Source organism: Mustela putorius, unplaced genomic scaffold (genome assembly GCF_011764305.1).
Source record: "Mustela putorius furo isolate JIRA1106 unplaced genomic scaffold, ASM1176430v1.1 tig00003853_pilon_pilon_pilon, whole genome shotgun sequence".
Lineage (NCBI taxonomy): Eukaryota > Metazoa > Chordata > Mammalia > Carnivora > Mustelidae > Mustela > Mustela putorius.
The window spans coordinates 33271585-33285029 of record NW_025422005.1 but is presented as its reverse complement, the minus strand read 5'-3'; the positions used below and the strand labels follow the sequence as shown (position 1 = coordinate 33285029).

Below are 13445 nucleotides of genomic sequence, written 5' to 3'. Positions count from 1 at the left end.
ACAACAGTGAGAGCCCCTAGAGGGTAGGGGCCGTGGCTTTCTTGCTCATCCATCCACCCACCCCTCCATCCACCCACCCCTCCCCCACCCCTCCCCCATCCCTCCCCCACCCCTCCATCCACCCATCCCTCCCCCACCCCTCCATCCACCCATCCCTCCCCAACCCATCCATCCACCCATCCCTCCCCAACCCATCCAATCACCAGTGCCTGACACCAAACTGGTGCCTGATACATGTCAGCTGATTGCAGAGCTTGTAAAATGCTTTTGCGCTGTTTTAACCCAGTCGATGACAGACTCCTCCTTGAAATATTTTCACCTCTTGCATGGATCTCCTCCAATCTTTTTGGTTACTCCTTCAAAGACTCTTCAGCTGGCTCTTCCTCAGTTCCCCAGCACTAAATGTAGGAGTGTCCCAGAGAGTACTCTACTGTTTTATAAATACCTTCAACCTTAAGAGGATCTCTGGCATTTGAATGATTTTATATTTCATCTCTGTGTGGATGACCTTCAAATTTCTATCACCAGCCTGGACCTCTCTTCCTTGTATCCAGACCTCAAATCAAACTGCTCACTTAATATCTGCATTGCCTCACTAGTGGGCATCCCAACTATGAGTAGGAGGTTTCCCCCTTCTCTCCGCAAAACCTGGCCTTTCTTCAGTCTTTTCTATCACTGTCCCAACTGCCTGCCACCACCCCACTCCAAGCCAGTGTCTCCTCTTACCTGGTCTTCTGCTTCCTCCCTTGCCCCTCCTTAAATCTGTTCTCTATACAGTAGCCACAGAGTCTATTGAGACATAAGTTAGATCCTGTTACTCTGTTCAGAAGGCCCCCATGGCTTCCTACTTTATCAGAGTAAGAGCCTTTAACCTACAAAGCCCTAGTACTTCTCCCACTGGCCTCCCCCTCCCTACTCCTCCATTGACTCCATTCCAGCCACACTGGCCTCCTTGCTATTCCCCTAACGCCCTGAGCACCCTCCTAACTCAGAGCCTAAAAGGCGAAAGGAAAAAGTATAGGAACAATATAGGGGGATATAGTAATAATATATATTAATAATCTTGAGGTAGGGAAGAATTCTTGAACAAGTCACAAGAAAAAGCCTGATAAATTTTACTTCATTAAAACTAAGAATGTCTTAAGTCAATCAGAGAAAGACAATTATTATATGATCTCCCTGATACGAGGAAGTTGAGAGGCCACGTGGGGGTTTGGGGGGTAGGAAAGGAATAAATGAAACAAGATGGGATTGGGAGGGAGACAAACCATAAGAGACTCTTAATCTCACAAAACAAACTGAGGGTTGCTGGGGGGGAGGGGCTGGGTGATGGACATTGGGGAAGGTATATGCTATGGTGAGTGCTGTGATGTGTAAACCTGGTTATTCACAGACCTGTAACCCTGGGGCAAATAATACATTATATGTTAATTTAAAAATTTAAAAATTTGGGGGTGCGTGGGTGGCTCAGTGGTTTAAGCCTCTCTCTGCCTTTGGCTCAGGTCATGATCTCTGGGTCCTGGGATCAAGTCCCGCTAGCCGGCTCTCTGCTCAGCAGGGAGCCTGCTTCTCTCTCTCTCTCTCTCTCTGCCTGCCTCTCTGCCTACTTGTGATCTCTCTCTGTCAAATAAACAAATAAAATCTTAAAAAAAGGAAATTGTTTAAAAAATTTAAAAATTAAAAAAAAAAAACCCTAAGGATTTCTGTTCATCAAGATACCATACAAAAGGAGAAAACACAAGCCCCAAAGTGGGAGAAATTCTATAGAGTATATAAAATGTGAAATAAGAAATAAAAAATAAGAAAAAATAAGAAAATTACCAAAAAGAGAGAGAGAGAGATGGGTAAAAGAGTCGAACAGGACATTCACACAAGACTAAAAGGAATGGCCCATAAACATGTAACAAGCGATCCATCCTCATTAGTAGCAAAGAAATGCACACTAAAACTACAACGAGATACTCTTTCTCAACCACTAGCTTAGCAAAGAATTAGGAAGTTGGACAATGTCAAAGGTTGGAGGCCAGGAAGGAATGGCGACTCTCATGCCCCCTGGTGGAAGTGTAAATTGGTACTAGCGCATTACTCAGTAATTTTAGTCCTGGCTGCGTGCCCTGCAGAATCTGCACAAGCGGAGGAGCATGCACAAAAGAAGAAACTTTACAGTGGCACGCTTTGTAATAGCAAAAAACTAAATTGTTTCCCAAGTGTCCATCCACACTAAAATGGATAAACATATTTGAGACATTCGATTCATATGATTGAACACGTATATTTAAGTTGGTCGAAAACCTTTCCTTTCAGTACTCTCCTTGGGTTTATCGGGTCATATCTGGCTCCTACGGTTAATGTATGTGTCAGGATGGAAAGGGTTTTTACCTGGAATGAATTTTTGCCACTTCTGGTCCACATTGTATTTCACACAGTGATTTCCTGAAGGAAATATAATGATCTGCTCATCGAAGAAGAAGATATTGTTGGCCACGTGGGATCGAAGACCAAAAACATGCAGCGACTGAGCCACCACGGTCGACATGGTACCCCGCAAAGTTCTGCTGAACGTCCCGCGAGCTGGTAAGGGCGGAGACCCGCCCCGCCCCTCCTTCCCGCCCCTAGCCCCGCCCCTGTCCCCGCCCCGCCAAGTCCCCGCCCCCAACCCCGCCCCGGAGCCCTCCTCCGCTCCCCCCGCCCTTCCAGCGCCCTCCTCACGCCCTTTTGTCCCGGGCTCCTGCTTCTCCCTCTCCTGCGCTCGTCCTGGCCGCCTGCTTCTCCAGACGACCCCCAGCTACGCGCTCCCACCTTTCGCTCTTTCGCTCCGGATCACCAGACTACTCGTGTATCCAGCGGTAGAACTCCTACGGGTCCCAAGCAATCCTGTCTCTCTCAGACGCCGGGGTGGTTCCTATAGCAACGGCAGACCGGAAGTGTGATTCTGCAGCCGGAAGCGGAAGTCCCTGTCGAAGAGGGCCGCAGCTGCGGAGAACAGTGGTTGCTGGTGCCGCTCTGGTCCACGTGGGCAGCGGTGTGAGAGCACCGGGTGGGGACAGGCAGTCGCGGCTAGAGGCGCCACTGGTCGGCCGAGCGGGCCTCGGGCCATCCGGCGAGTTAGAGTAGCGTGGACGCGCGCACTCGCTGGGACATGGACACTCCCCCGCTGTCAGGTTCGGACTCGGATTCTGATGATTCTCTGGTCACAGACCGAGAGGTAGGTGTCAGCCGGGCTCGCGGGGCAGGGCGCGGGAGAAGGTCCTCACTCCCCCGGTGCTGACTGCCCACTGTGCTCTGCAGTTGCAGGATGCGTTTTCGCGGGGACTCCTGAAGCCAGGCCTCAATGTCGTGCTGGAGGGGCCGAAGAAGGCTGTAAACGACGTGGTGAGCTTGGGCGCCTGGCCGGAGTCCTGGGACACGGGATGCTCATGAGACACTGTTGTGCTTCTCAGGCGGAGTTCTTGTCCCAGGGAAGACTCAGCCTGCGCAGTGCCCGGAGGGTCAGTTCCCGACCCGGTTGTGGGGGTTAGGGCTTTGTCCGTTGGCCTGTGTCCTTGATGCTGGCTCTGTGTCTGGGTTTCCTAGAGTGGCCTGAAGCAGTGTTTGGCTGAATTCAAGCGGGATCTGGAGTGGGTTGAAAGGCTTGATGTGACCCTGGGTCCCGTGCCGGAAGTCAGTGGACCTCAGTCAACACCTCAGAATAAGGATCAGAAAGCTGTTGATCCAGAAGATGACTTCCAGCGGGAGATGAGCTTGTATGTTTGTTTTCAGGTGTGGGAATTATGGGTCCCTGTGCTAGAGGGAGGGGGCTGCGGGGGAAGTAGTGTACCTGTACTCCTCGGACGTTGTCATAAGCCTGAGAGTAAGAAAGAGGGCTTCTTAATATTCAAAAGAGCTAAGGAGATTGTGCGTGGGTGAGACAAGCGCCTGCTGGGTCCACCAGTTATAATTCAAAGTCCAGTTTATTTTTAAATTTTATTTCGAAGTATTTAGTTTTAGAGTTACTTTGTACTTTCAGTTATTTTAACAAAAACTTGCTTCTGGTAGGTTCTTATGTGAACTTTTTCCAGTGATTACATAAGAATTCATAATTGATACTAGTTTGTAAGTTGATGGGTACTTTTATTTTTTTTTAAACCACATTGTTTCTTTTTTTAAAATTTTTGTTTATTTATTTATTTGACAGAGAGAGAGAGATCACAAGTAGGCAGAGAGGCAGGCAGAGAGAGAGGGGGAAGCAGGCTCTCTGCGGAGCAGAGAGGCCGATGCGGGGCTCCATCCCAGGACCCTGAGGTCATGACCTGAGCTGAAGGCAGAGGCTTTAACCACTGAGCCACCCAGGTGGCCCAAGTGCGGTCACTCTTTTAAATGAAAAATTTTTTTTTTTTAGCAGAATTCCCCTTCTAAAAAGGGCTAAATTTCTCCTAGATACCAAGTAAAAGAGGTTTTATTGCATTTGTGTGTGTGTTCTTGCTGGTGGAAGTCAGATGTTGAGAATTTTTCTGATCATGGATAACTCTGAGGTTATCCTTGTCAGATAGGCAAGTGAGAAGGAATAGAAGGTCTCTCTCTCTTAGCTTATTGCCCAGTTTGTCCCATATCACACTGTCCTCCATCCTCAGCTACCGGCAGGCCCAGGCTGCAGTGTTGGCGGTATTACCCCGCCTCCATCAGCTCAAAGTCCCTACGAAGAGGCCCACTGACTATTTTGCAGAGATGGCCAAGTCTGATCAACAGATGCAGAAGGTAAGACCCAAAGGTTTCCTCTGGAAAGCGAAGACTTTATACTTAAGTGTGGGTAGCTGACTTATCTCTTGTAACTTTTTTTTCAAGATTTTATTTATTTATTTGACAGGGAGGGAGAGAGAGTGAGCACAAGCAGGGGGAGCGGCAGGCAGAAGGAGAGGGAGAAGCAGGCTCCCCACTCTGGGATCATGACGTGAGCCGAAGGCTGACAGTTAATTGACTGAGCCACCCAGGCACCTCATCTCTTACAACATTTATTTATTTATTTTTAAATTTTTTAAGATTTTATTTATTTATTTATTTGGAAGATGGAGAGAGAGCACAAGCCAGGCGGAAAGGCAGAGGGAGAAGTAGACTCCCTGTGGAGCAGGGAGCCGGGTGCAGGGCTCAATCCCAGAACCCTGGCATCATGACCTGAGCTGAAGGCAGACGTTCAACCAACTGAGCCACCCAGGTGCCCCTCCTACTACATTTAAAAAGACTAAGCCCAATAATAGGGAAGTGGTTGTCAGAGGACAATTACTAGAACTGTCTACTTCAGACTCATGCCAGTCACCACCAATTAGAAAAACAAGGATGATTTTTTTCCCCTAATTTAAACATTTAAGGGGAGGAGAAGTACTATAAGAACTGTGGTTTCAGAGATAAAGATGGCCTTTTGCATTTCTTAGCTGGTGTGGTCATGGTATGGTGTGTAGAATAAACACACTTCTTGTTCTGCCATTGTCACGGGCTGGGACTATAACTTGTAAACAGTTCCTTTTTTTCTGGGCCTCAGTGTTTTCTAAGATGAGGGACTAATTAATATCAGATGTAATATAATTTCCAGTTAGACAGAACTTGGCCCTCATTTAACTTTGGGAGGAAGAGAATTGCCAGAATTTAATCCAAGATCTCTTCCAATAGTTGGGTCTCTGGATTTTAGGGAACTCTTGTCTCAGTGGTACTTGGGGAAGCTAATTTAGAGATGAGCTCAGACATATCTCTGTACACTTATCCTGACGAGCGCTTACCCTTTGACTGAACTGGCTGATCTGATGGAAGAGGCTGGGTACCGGATACTGGTTTGAGTTTTTAACATGTATCTCGTATATTGGAGAAGGGAACTGAGGCTGCATGCTGGTTTCACGAGTCTGCAGACAGTAGGGTTGGGGAGAAGTTCGTTTCTCCTGGCAGAATGCAAGCCGGCAGCTTTGCGTAACAGAACAAACAGCACACTGAGATTGGGAAGGTCCCTTTCAGGTTCTACTGCTGATGCTTTCAGTATCTTGGACAAAGTGTTCAGCCTTTGGGCCTCTTGTCCAAGTTTCCTTTGAGCCCTAGTTTGCAGAACTGGGAAGATCTGGTCCCACTCCAGTGCACCTTAAATAGTGGTCGGGCCAGACTCAAATAACATAAGCTGACAACATTTTGTGTTTTAGATTCGACAGAAGCTGCAGGCTAAACAGGCGGCCATGGAGAAGTCTGAAAAGGCGAAGCAGCTGCGGGCGCTTAGGAAATACGGGAAGAAGGTGAGAAGGAGAGTGTGCGGGCTTAGAATGAGGCCGAGTATCTATCAGGCTGGGGTGCCGGGGTCAGATCTGGTTCTGTGCCGTGTGTGTGTGTTCCGTCTTGTGTTGATTATCTCTCCTCAAAGAGGCCGTCTGTGCTTGGATATAAACACCATCTTTCCTTGATACCAGGGTCTCAAGGGATGAGCGGTTGGCAGGGGGTGGTGGTGGCGGGGCATGGTCACTGCTGGGAAATAATTCATTTTGCTGGGCTTCATTGGCACATCTGTGCAGTGAAGGAGTGGGTCCAGACCGGTGGGGTCCAAACCTGACCTCACAGCACAATCACCGGGGGAAATCTTTCAAAACAGATTTCTAGGTTTCAGAATGTCTGGGAATCTGTGTGTATTGTCTTCCCTTCCCCCAAAAACTTCTCATGTGATTCTGAAATGCATCCAGCGTTGGAGAATCACTGGTCTGGATAACTGAAAAGCCTTTCAAAGAACCATATTATTGATTGTCATCCAATTGAGGAGAAAAATGGCTCCTATGTGCTTGACCAATGGATGTCTGAGTTCTACCGTAATATCTAGGGAAACCCTTCTTGGTTTTTCTCCTTTATTTCGTGGCCATTTAGGAAAGAAGATGACAGGAGTTAAAGTCAGGGTTGTGGGAAGAAGTGAGTGTGGGGAGGATCAGCGCGAGTGTTCAGACTTTGTCAACATTTTGGGCATAAACGTTCATGGTCTGGGGTGCTGAGCTGCTCTCCATATTGGAGTTACGTCATTGACAGGTCCTCCAAGGAGTAAGAGTAGATCAGCATCCTGTTCTTTGCAGAAGGGCAGCTGTGCATGTATTGTATCGATCTGGTGGTTGACGGCTGAGGTCAACTCAAAGACCTGGATAGTTGGCAGTAACAGAACCCAACTGATCAAAGGCAAAGACAACTTTTACTTGGGCCTATTAACTCATCATTTGTTATTTGAAGAAATGTCACGGCAGTGGTTCTCAACTGGGGATAATTTTGCCTTACCAGGGAACATCTAGCAATGCCTGGAGACATCTTTGGTGTCATGTCTCGAAGGGGAGAGTGCTACTTGCATCTAGTGGGTAGACAGCAGGGAAGCTGCTAGGTGTCCTACAATGCCCAGGACAGGCCGTCCACTGCCCAGTAGAGAGTGATCCTAAGTGATCAGTAGAATTGATATTGAGAAACCCTGCTTTCGAGTGGAATCCTCTGTTTTTGTCCTTATGGCTAGTTTTTTCTTTTTTTTTGCGAGATTGTTTCTTTTGATACTTTCTTGCTTACTAACAGTAGGGGCTAGATACTTAATCTGAGAATTGGATGTAGGCCTAGATCTAGATGTAAAACTAGACCTAGTTTTGTAGGTAGGATTGTGGAATGGGGTAAGAGTGCAGACTCGGGGTGTGAATTCAGCTGTGCACTTTCTAACTGTGTGACTCACACAAGTTACTCTCTGTGCTTCATTTTCGGGGGGGTGATAGGAATTTCTACTTCACAGGGTAGTTGAGGAGATAAACTAAGAATATACTTAGAGCCTTAACATAGTTGTGGCACACAGTAAAAGTTCAGTGGGGATGGTAGCACAGCATTGTTACCAAGACGATGGAGACACTCACGGGGATGATGGTCTGGAGTGGGTGTGACAGCCCTGTGTTCATGTCCCAGGTGCAAACAGAGGTTCTTCAGAAGAGGCAGCGAGAGAAAACACATATGATGAATGCCATTAAGAAATATCAGAAAGGTCAGTATACCTCCTGTCTAAGGATACAGGAGAGTGGGGGCAGCTGCTGATTTTAACACCTGTTGCTGTAGAGCCTTGATTGATTTCAAACCGTTGGACCTAAAGTTTGGGACAGCATGGGGAGCAGAATGTGCCTCTTAAAATTGATTTAGCAAGTAACAACCTTCTTTGGAAGCTTCAGCTTTTCTTAAAATGTTTTGGTGCTGGAGTGCCTGGGTGGCTCAGTCGGCTGAGGGTCTGCTGCTTAGGTCATGATCCTGGGGTCCTTGGATCGAGCCCTGCATTGGGCTCCCTGCTCAGCGGGGAGTCTGCTTCTTTCTCTCCCTTTGCTAGTCCCCGTGTTATGCTTGTTCTCTCTGTGTCAAATAAATAAATAAAATCTTCAAAAAAATAAAATGTGTTGGTGCTGATCAAAGTACCTGTTCACCCCTAGGCTTTTCTGATAAACTGGATTTCCTTGAGGGAGATCAGAAGCCTGTTGCACGGAGAACGAAGGAAGGAGCAAAAGGCCAGCAGATGAAGAAGGGGTATGAGGGGTTTTGCTTCGGCTTTGTGGTGGGTACTGGGCAAGCAGTCTGAGTACAGTGGGGAACTCCCCAGGAGTGGGCTCAGAGCTGAGAGAGCACAGTGCCGCCTGTGGCCAAGGCGTATGGGCCTTTGGGATGGTCCTTTTAGCCCTATCAGTCTTGGAAGGTTAAAGTAGAGTGACTTAGGGGGCGCTTGGCTGGCTCAGTCAGGTAGAGCATTTGACTCTTGATCTTGGGGTCATGAGTTTAAGTCCCACGTTGGACATAGAGCTTACTTTAAAAAATAATTAACTACACAACAACAAAACCCTGAAGTAGGGTGATATAAGGACTTGGCACATTTTAAGTGAATACTCAGTAAAAGTTGATTCCACATCTCACGGTATGATGGTTTGGAGTGTAGACATAGGGTTCGGGTCTAGAGTTTGCCATTTTGGGTAGCTTTGAGCAAGTTACTTGACCTTCCTAAATATTAGTTGCCTTGTCTGTGAAAATGAGAAAATAGTATGCCCTCGTAGCATTATGCAGATTTAAAGGTCTAATGGTGGATATTATTATTTTCTTCTTAGTTTACCTTTATGCATCCCTGGACACCAGGCCTGGGGGAAATGATAATTTCTGTAGAATATATTAATGCCATGATAAAGGCATTTAAGACATAGTGCAGAAGCACATTTTAGAAATAGCTGACCTGGTCTGGAGATCAGGGTGTGAGGATGGCTCTTTGGAGGAGGGTCCCACCTGAGCCTAGTCTGAAGGATAAGCAAGAAGAATTAACCAGAAGAAAAGGAGAGACACAGGTTTCAGCTTCAAGAATGAAGAACGCAAATGAGCAGAAGCAGGTTTGTGTATGAGGAATAGCAAGCATCTGGTACTGCGGGGAGTGCAGTGTGGGGCAGTCTCGGGGAGGTGAGATATAGCTGGAGGGGCGCCTGGGCTGAGTCACAGATGCAATGTTTGCCTTGTTCCGAAGCTTGGTTTTATCCAGTAGGCAGTGAGGGAGACCTTGATGGCTTTACTCAAAATAATGAGCAGGTCATAGTCATGTGTTTGAAAAACTGTAGTGGTACAGTGGTACAGTTTAACTGTGTTAAAGGATGGACCTGAGGGAGGCAGGGAAACTGACTAGGGGGCTTCTACAGAGTCCAGAGAGCAATGATAATGAGCTGAAGGTGGTAACAGGCCGAGAAGAGAAAAAGGGTTGAAATATTCAAGAAGTTAAATTAGCAGCACTCCGTAATTGTGTTGGGCGTAGAGAGTGAAAGAGGGAAGAATCAAGGCTGGTGCCCAGGTTTCTAGCCTGGGAGGCTGGAATAGGTGGGAGGACCACCATCCTTGAGTCAGTGTTCATACACAGGAGGTGAAACCAGGCTAGGAAGGGAGATGGCGTGTGATCTTGGATATGCTGAATTTGAGCTTCCTACGGGATGACCAGTTTTTAAAATATATTACATTTGAATGTTAACTGTATGTTCTATCCTTGAAAGGAGTAGAAACATCTGAGAATGATCTAGCAAGAGTTAGTTAAAATAGAAGCTTTCCAGAGATAAATGTTGAGCCACAAGATACATATGGATCCTTTCTTGGATCTTGTTTTGTTTTCGTGCTCCAGTAGTTAAAACCATAAGTAGATGGGCTTGCCTGGGGAGTTTTTAGAGTTAAGGGTGTAGGGCCAGGGATGAGATTCTGGGTAACAGTAACATCTAAGAGCTTTTGCTTATAGACTGGAAAATAAGGGTATTGGTGGGCCATGGGAATCATCAGGATTTGCAGTGCCGTGGGTGACCGGTAAGCCTGCTTTTTTTCCAGGCCCAACGCTAAGCGGCGGTATAAAAACCAGAAGTTTGGCTTTGGTGGAAAGAAGAAAGGCTCCAAGTGGAACACGCGTGAGAGCTATGATGATGTATCCAGCTTCCGGGCCAAGACGGCTCATGGCAAGGGCCTCAAGAGACCTGGGAAGAAAGGATCAAATGTAAGTGAGCCATGGGTCCTATCCCATACCTACCTGCACCCTTCCCTTTCTTAGGGCAGAAGGCCAAGTTGCTGTGTGATCACCTGTGGTATTTTTTTTTTTCTGTAGAAGAGGCCTGGAAAACGGACAAGAGAGAAAATGAAGAGCAGAGCACGCTGAACAGCATCTTCGTACACAAAGAACCAAGAAAAGGGGTTGCAGGCTTGGGATTTCACTAGACAGTTGTATTTCTTCTGTTGGAATATTTTTGTAAAAAGTTTTTCCAATAAACTAAAAAATTTTCAAAGAAACATAGAATCTTGGTTAAAAACTCAGTAATAAAAGGTGGAAAAGTTACTTTTACATATTAAGTAAGATTGCTATTTATTGATGATTACTTAGGTTTTGAGTCCAAATTGCTGTTCCTTTATGATAGATGAAGATTTAACTTAGACCTACCTCATCCTAATTAATTGTATCATGATTTTAGATAAATCAGGAGTCAGTGGTTATATCATTGTGACTGTTTAAATACCTTCATTGTCAGCCAGATGTACTAGGATAAAAGTTCTTTTGTGGTACAGCTTTTGGGTTTTCCTTGAGTTAATTATTACTTTGTATTTTTTCAGTGTGCCTAATTTTCCTTGTAGATCCTTATTTTTCCCTAGACACATGTCATTTTATCCACTTTATAATTTCCTGCTCTAACCTAGGTCTGTCATATAGCTCTCACCCTGTCTCTTCTAGACCATTTAGATTGGTCTATTTCCTGGATCCCATTCCCATCTTAGCTTATGCCTTCTTTTTCTATGTACCGTCTTTTAGTATCTTCCTAGGAAAGAGACCTTTGGGACTCCTGCCTTTCTGATGTTGCCTTTAGTTTGGTTGGTGGGAGTTGCCCTGAGATTGTTGCATACTGCCTCCTCTCCCCACTGAAAAGTTGCTGCCATTCCTTCTCTTCTCTCTGGAATCTTTTCTTCTCCTGTGATCTGAAATTCCATGAGGACATGTCTTGGCATGGACCTGTTATTATTCTTTGGTGAGGATATTTGGAAGGATGCTAGATCTTCAGTTCTGGCAAATTTTATTTGATAGCCTCTCCCTATTTTCTTTGTTCTAATTCTGGAGTTTCTTTTCTTTCTTCCTTCCTTTTTTTTTTTTTTAAAGATTTTATTTATTTGTTTGTCAGAGAGATAGAGTACAGGCAGGCAGAGTGGCAAGCAGAGGCAGAGGGAGAAGCAGGTTCCCTACGGAGCAAGGAGCCCGATGTGGGACTCAATCCCAGGACTCTGGGATCATGACCTGAACCAAAGGCAGCCACTTAACCGACTGAGCCACCCAGGCATCCCAATTCTGGAGTTTCTGTTGGTCAAATTTTGAACCCCTTCTGATGATCTTCTAAGTTTGTATTTTAGTTCCACTTTAGAGAAAAGATTTCTTTGATTTTTTGTTCCTAATCATTTAGTGAATATTTATTTTAGCTTTCATTTTCCATTTTATCCCCCAGTTCTTTATTCTCTTATCTCAAAATGTGAATTTTGATTTTGGTTTTTTAAGAGTTTTCCTCTGTTCCTTTCATTCTGTTTCCTTGGGTTTCCCCCAGCCCCTCCCTGTTCATTATGATCCCCCTTTTTCATGTCGAGCTGTATGGAAGTCAAGAGCACGGACTGCTGGGTTTAACACCTGTTTCTACTGCTTACCTGCTGTTTGACCCTGGGCATGTTAATTTCTCTGTGCTATGTCATTTCTGTATAGACATGAGAAGAATATCTACCAAATACAGTTTCTGTCAGCTTTAAATGAGTTAGTATATGTAAAATGCTTAGAACATTGCCTGCCATATGGTAAGGGTTTATACCTGCTTGGAATTATTTTGCTGGGGGGCTTTCCATAATGTCTGAGCCTTCATGGTACATACTTGAGAGGTACTCAGATGCTGGCTGGTGGTGAGACATAGGTCGGACATGGGTAGGAAAGCCACATTGCATGTTGGGTTTTACTCTGTGTTGAGGGTAGGAAGTTTGTTTACCTTTCTTTTCTCCATTCCAGTTTAGAAAGCATACATTAAGGCAGCTGGAAATACCTGAGAACTGTATATTTTTAAGCAGAAAAAGTAATGTATTATCACATTGTTTCCTTTTTTGTAGCATCATTGGTATATAAAAAAGGACATTTCTGGTTCCATATGATTCTTTCTGGTACAAAAACAATGAACTTAGTGTTCGTAAATGCATTTCAGTTAACAACATTCTGAGCAAACAGGTCATGTGTTCAGAAGACCAAAATGTTTTACCCTGACCGGTTTTTGATAATCTACACTCTTAGTGCCCGGGGTAATGCAAAGTAATTCAAATAAGGAGCCTCAGAATTGGTTCAAGACTTTGGATTATGTGTGGAACATATTGAGAGTTTTAAGAAAGAATACATGTTAACAGTTCATACTGGTAAGGCCAAAAGTAACTCATTACTGCTAGTACTTTTAAAGAAAGAATTGAAAACTGTGTACCTACCTTTCTTCCTTTTTTTTTCTTGGATAACAAATAGAATCACTGTCCTAAACTTCAGAGATATACTTCATAGAAGTCATCATGTCACCTCTACCATGTCAGCCTGTGAAGTATCACCGGGGTGCAGGTCGTATCAGCCTCCCATTGTGTTCCATTACAGCCCCGGGCATTGAGGCTGCTGACGTGGTGGAACCAACTCCAAACTTAGGAGGAAGACAGTTTACCAAAGCATGGAGAGGAAACTTGCTCCGTGTCCTGTACACATTAACACAGGCAAACACTTGTTTTGTTTTGTTTTTTATAAACAAAACAGTTGATTCTCAATGTGTTTAATGTTTTAAATTCTAGTCCACCAAATAACTAGTTTTATTGTTTTCTTTGCATGTAACAGTCGTTTTTTGTTTTTTGTTTTTTGTTTTTTAATTTCAGTGTTCTAGATTTCATTGTTAGGCACCACACCCAGTGCTCCA

The 13445-nt window shown here is 45.2% G+C and overlaps 2 protein-coding genes across 5 annotated transcripts in view; one reads left to right on the top strand and one right to left on the bottom strand.

Moving 5' to 3' along the window:
* Positions 1-2916, bottom strand: part of CFAP57 (cilia and flagella associated protein 57) — a 69871-nt gene extending 66955 nt beyond the window's left edge. The window contains exons 1-2 of one of the 4 annotated variants that reach the window (XR_006601733.1): positions 2800-2916; positions 2380-2552 (exon numbers count right to left, since the gene is read on the bottom strand). Coding sequence is in view for 3 of the 4 variants with exons in the window: in XM_013044892.2 (XP_012900346.1) it covers positions 2380-2536 (157 nt within the window). In the remaining variant the exon portion in view is untranslated. Of the gene's footprint in view, positions 1-2379; positions 2556-2799 lie in introns of those variants that run through there. The other 3 variants (XM_013044892.2, XM_013044906.2, XM_013044911.2) reach the window with 3 other exon arrangements.
* Positions 2917-2946: 30 nt separating this feature from the next.
* Positions 2947-10779, top strand: EBNA1BP2 (EBNA1 binding protein 2). Its single transcript, XM_004740598.3, has 9 exons — positions 2947-3205; positions 3289-3372; positions 3574-3743; positions 4611-4734; positions 6156-6245; positions 7915-7990; positions 8424-8517; positions 10327-10489; positions 10598-10779. The coding sequence occupies exons 1-9, from the start codon at positions 3140-3142 to the stop codon at positions 10646-10648; spliced, it is 918 nt and encodes a 305-aa protein (XP_004740655.1). The 5' UTR covers positions 2947-3139; the 3' UTR covers positions 10649-10779.
* Positions 10780-13445: the final 2666 nt, after the last annotated feature.